This window comes from Solanum stenotomum, chromosome 2, assembly GCF_019186545.1.
Source record: "Solanum stenotomum isolate F172 chromosome 2, ASM1918654v1, whole genome shotgun sequence".
Classification (NCBI taxonomy): Eukaryota; Viridiplantae; Streptophyta; class Magnoliopsida; order Solanales; family Solanaceae; genus Solanum; species Solanum stenotomum.
In genome coordinates, this window is record NC_064283.1 from 59,877,152 (window position 1) to 59,883,151 (window position 6,000).

Sequence of the window (6,000 nt, forward strand, 5' to 3'; positions counted from 1 at the left end):
ATAATTTTATTATATTTGTGTATCTGAATATTTTTATTTTAATAGTGGAATCTATTAATTAAATCTGAAGTTTAAACCTTTCACTTCAACTATGGAAGACAAAGATTTCCATAATATGCACCTTTAGTAATATTATTTCACTAAGATATCTTTATTTTATAATAGTCATCTTCTATAACAATATTTCAGTATAATGATCAAGTTCTTTTTAAAATAATTGTTCTTGTTATGCTATATCATATTATAACAATATGTCATTATAACATGTAGCTAAACAATATCTAGCTAAACGATGTTGTTATAGAAAAATTTAATTGTATATATAATTAAGAGTAAATTTTAGGTTTAGCAAAAATAAAAACCATATTTGTATGCTATAACTACAGTTTGCATAATTGCGCTCCATAGCAAATTTTATGTTTGCTATGGAGCATCAGATTGTATAACTCGCTGACAAGAGCATATTTGTATAAAATCACTGACTGGCCTCTCGTTTGTATAAAAGCGCAACAATTGTAAATGTATATCGGTTAGATAATTGTATATATGTAAGTACTATGTATATGTACCAATTATTGTGTTTTATCTGCATAAAATTTGAATTTGTAGACAATTGAATTGAAATAAAACATTTGTATGTCAAATCTAGAACTCTCTCGTTTTATACAACACAAATTATACATTGTAATTTGTATAATCTGTGTTTGTATAAAACGAGAAAGAAACGGACTTGGGGGAGAGAACTGGGTAGGGGAAGATCTGTATTTGTATAATTATAAGTGTATAGGATGAAAATATATATATTTAAAAAAAACAGACTTGGGGGAGAGATTTTAGAAGAAATTGAAAGAAACTGGGAGAGAAAAGATAGTGAAGGAATTTGTATAAAAATAAATCTTCCATTTTTTGAAATGTGTGGGGCCCAACCGATTAAAATAAAGGAAAAACTACTTAACTAGACATACACCACTATCATATATACTAATTTTATCTCTACTCTTAAACAATTACACATATTACCACTTTTAATATTTTATACCATATATTTTAAAAGATACAATCAAATAAACAATTCCATAAAACTAGGATTTATTAATACCAAATTTGGAGTAAAATACATTGAGATCAATCACTTTAAAATTAACCTAAAATAGAGTCCTCAATTATTTACTCACTTAATTCTCTCCATAATTTATACCTTGACACCAAATTAATTATTTCTCTTTCATATTTTTTCTCCTAGCGTCACTAACACTCCGATGGCCATACCAACAGAGAAGCTAGCAAGACCACAAGTAAGATCGGAGGAAAGGTGAGGATATCTATCAAAAAGATACTAGGAATTGATTTTGGGGTTAACCCATGTACTAATTAATAATCACAACTATGATTAATTCATAAATATCCAAAAATCCAGTCATAGCAACCAACACAATTGACTTCATTATCAACTATGGCGCACAACATCGAGGAAGTCGAAGAAGGGAGCCATTTCATCGCCGCTAAAATTGGACATTTTTTTGTTGGTTATAAGATACATAGAAAAACAGTTTAGGTGCATAGAATGGACAGATCAATACATCTAATCATTAAGTATATATTAGATACATAGAAGAAATGTCAGATACATAAAAGAATAATTTAGATACATATAATGAACATATCATATACACAAAAATTCAAATTTTAAAATATTTTCTTATGAGCTGTAGATACTCCAAAGATGTTATACGTATTATTTCCTCCTTAATTTATGTATTTCAGTTACATTCCTTATTTAAATAAACTTAATTATATGTATCTGATTAATTAACATGTATTCGAGATACATGTATCAGTTACATTCCTTATTTAGAAACAATTATCGAGATACATGTATCAGTTACCTTCCTTATTTAGATGCAATTATCAAGATACATGTATCTAGGCGCGTTTGATACGTGTATCCGCAGAACAAATTATGGTAGGCTTGGTAATATTGCAAACTCATGGGAAAGAAGGTAATTAGCTCCTAAACCAGTGAGATTTGTGTTGTTTTCCCTAAAATAAAACTAATTTGGAGAGAGATTTTAGGAGAAATTGAAAGAAAATGGGAGAGAAAAAATAGTGAAGGAATTTGTATAAAATAAATCTTTCATTTTTTTTTTTAAATTCATGGGTCCCAACTGAATGGCAAAAATGGTGTAACATTAGCTGCACGTTTGCTGCGAAATACAAGTATATGAAACAGTAGATATAGGATTTATTTTGATTTAAATGTTTGCTATTATGTATAATTTTCCCTATAATGAATAAGTTTTCCTCTACTTAAGGCCCAAAGCATGAATTTCACCAATTAATTCTTGTGAATATTACTTAAATAACTCTAGTAAGAATAATATTTTAGAAAATGATACATCACCAATTACAAACTAAGCTTGAGACTCAAATTAGTGAATTCCAAAAGCTTCTTTCAATAGTGAAGTGTACATATATTCACAACACCATGTGATAAAATAGTTTACTACAAAAGAAAAAAAAAACATGATTTTACTTTAAGTTGACACCAAAACAAATGTCTTTCAAGTCAAGTAGTTAGAGAAAAAGATACACAAGCTTTCTAATAAAATCCATAGATTTATTTTTAAAAATCCCTCCAAAATTCCAATTATATCATGAGATATTTGGCACTTAATTTTGAATCATCCAACTGAAATAACTACCTTTAACTGTCATTTCATGTTTAAAAGGCTGGTGGCCAATCAAAACTCTAAAAGTCTACATCAATTTTTAGTCATATATAAATGTACTAGAAAACCAACAAACTTTATCATAAGATTTTGTATGAACCATTAATGTGTACAGTACTCCAAAAGTTGTCTATGTAAGTGCATTTGGTTCATGTATATATCTAACTTCTCAATTTCTTCACATGGGCTTAATTAGCATATCAATATCGGTCTATTGTCACAATTTTTTCTTATAAGTTGGTTTGGATCTTGATGAGCTTGTTGAGTTTAAATATATTTACTTTAATATATGACAATATTCTATTATCACAATTCGACTTGTAAGTAGATCTGAAACTTAAACGATGAGGTTTTCAACACTTACTTTTTTGTCACAAATTGATAGTTTCTTTGATATATAGCAATATCGATCTATTATCCTAATCTCACTTGTAAATATATTTCATTGGAAACTTGAACTTGAGGGTTTCAACACTTGCCTTTTGTCTCAAATTGATAGTTACTTTGATTTATATTAGTATCGATTTGTTATCATAATTTGACTTGTAAGTGCGCAATTCTTGAACTTGAACTATGATGGTTTTAATGCTTAATTTCTTGCATCAAATTGATGTTTACTTTAACTTGTACCTTTTTAAAATAGTTATATAATAGCATCGATAGTTCCAAGAATCGTCCGCTTATTTGTCCCTCGAATTATGTTACACTTTTGGTTTCACTTTTTTTATTGCATATTATTTTTGGCTTATTAATTGGTGATGGATTTATTTTGTGATTATGATAATAAGCTACGTAACTAATAAGTTATAATTAATACAAACTTTTTTCTTTGTAGCATTTAGTTGAAAAGATGAATTCAATTGAGATGAAGATTAGAGGAGAGCTCGAAAGGGATGTTGAGAGGGATTTAGAGGATGAAATTAAAGAAGGAATTTGCCAATTAGCACTAAGATTACATAGGCTTTACAAACACCAAGAGGAAAGGAACACAAAGAAATCAATTGATGATCATGGTACAAGAGATAATACGCGAGGTACAAACACTAAAGCACTCTCTGAAGTGAACATAAATATAAAGATGGAAGGAGGGACAAAGATTGAAATAAAAGAAACCAAGAAAGAAGCACGTCGTCCGATTTCTAAGAAGGCGTTGAATAGCATGCAGAGAATGGTTAGTACTCGTCCATCAAAATTTGACTGGACACAGAGTTTAAGGTCAGGACAGACTCACATCACTGGTTATGATAAGATCGATACTTCCAGAAAGCAGGTTACAAATAAGAATGGTCAACAAAATGTTAAATTCATCGAAAGTGCGGGGAAAAAATCTACTAGAAGTTTGAAGTAGAGGGAAGGGAGTTTAAAATTTGGAAGTCAATAACACAATGTTTTAAGTTTTATTGTTGTTTGGTTTTTTTCTTTGACCTAACTTTGGGATTTTATTCTTGTTTGATTTAGTATGGTTACTATAATGTTGTGTGATATAATAAACCTCAAGGAATGGCATTGCCGATGATACATTTGTTGTGGTTTTTATAGGATTTGAGGATTGAAGTACTAATAGGTCTCGAACATAGCGATTCAATATATATTTAAAGTTTATGAGTTTTGAATTTGTAAATTAATAATTCTGAAATTTATTATATGTATATATTCAGTGAATCTTTCAAAAAAAAATATAGGATTTAGATTAAGATTGTTGTGTTCTACCAAACCATTACTTCTCATGATAGCTCCGAGTCCGACCATAATCTCAAAATATCATTTTCACTTTTAAAAATAATTAGGTTTGCAATAAGAGAACCCTTGAACAAAAGGAATATGTATATCAAACTAATAATTGCACGATATGCGTTTGTTTATAAACTTCTACTCTTATCAAAGTTTAATTAATATGTATTTATATATCATTAAATCACATAATCATAATAAGTTGATGTCATTTCAACATGTTGATTTTTAGCATAAACAAAACATTTTTTTAAACCCAAAACTTTCTAAAGTTTCCAATTCAGCAGCTAAAATAAGCTCTTGCAAACATAATGAGACCATTTGGGCTTGGAGACACAATTAGGTTAAGTTTTGGGCTTAATTGGTCTATGCAACCAGCCCAATGGGCCTTCACTCTGAGAAAACCACCCCCACCAAGTAGAAAAGTTGACAGATAAACTCACTTTATAGAATCGTACATGAGATTTCACTTCAAACGACTCATCGTTTAATTCTTTCATAAAATTGAAATCATTTTCACATTTGAGAACCCCCTTCCCCTTCTTCCACTCCACCAACCCCCATTCCCCCAACAAACCCCATCTCTTTCTTAAAAAAATAATTTTCTTCTTGTTTTTTTTTAACCCCACAACATTCTAGAAGAATCAATAATGTTCTCATTCATGTTCCACAAAACATGAATCTCTAAAGTCAAATTACTAAATTGACATTTAATTTAGCGATTTCAGAATTTAAATTTTGTGAATTTTAGTATTATATCTATTGTATTTGTTCAAAATTATGAAGTCAGACATATTATTTGTTGCAAGTTTGCATCCACCCTTGTTGGTTACTTGTGGAGGTCACCCTAGAGCAAACCCGACCCCCACTCATCATGATAACAAAAAATTACTTTTTATGATTTTATTCGCTTGGTGTTCAATATTTATATTAGGATTATAACTAATTGACTTTTAAATAGCGCCAATAAACCCATTTATCCCGCTACGATTTTGATAGTGCAAATCATCCTACAAACATCAAACTAATTTTACTAAAAGAACGTGATGTGATTCACTGGATCAAGCATGTTAGTAATTACTCCTTCCGTTTAAAAAAGAGTGACCTCCTTTCTTTTTTAGTTTGCTTCAAAAAGAATGATGATAACATTTTAATTTCAGTTTTCCACGTGGCATGTTTAAGGCCACAAGATTAAAGGGCAATTTTGTACATTTGACATAACTTTAATTTAGGACAACAAGATTCAAAAGTTTTCTTTATTTTCTTAAACTCCGTGTCAAGTCAAACTAGATCATTTTTGTGAAATGAAGGAAGTATTAAATTCTTGTCGTAGCATCCACGTTTAGAGGTCTATAAAGTGATTTCCATGCATAGATAGACCTTAGGACCTTAGGCTCAAAAGACTATAAAGAGTAAAGCAAACAAGGACACATGTAATCGTTGAAAATCGAGTTTCTTTTTCCTCAGATGTTTGATATACGTATTGAATTTGGATTAAATTTGGATTTGCGTTGAATAATTTAACATTATAAGGTGAAAT

At 29.6% G+C, this 6,000-nt stretch overlaps 1 protein-coding gene across 1 annotated transcript; it reads left to right on the forward strand.

The window, feature by feature from the left end:
• The first annotated feature begins 2,792 nt into the window (after positions 1 to 2,792).
• Positions 2,793 to 4,077, forward strand: LOC125856944 (uncharacterized). The gene is made up of 2 exons (XM_049536604.1): positions 2,793 to 2,863; positions 3,572 to 4,077. Exon 2 carries the CDS (start codon positions 3,580 to 3,582, stop codon positions 4,075 to 4,077), a length of 498 nt encoding a protein of 165 aa, XP_049392561.1. The 5' UTR covers positions 2,793 to 2,863; positions 3,572 to 3,579.
• Positions 4,078 to 6,000: the final 1,923 nt, after the last annotated feature.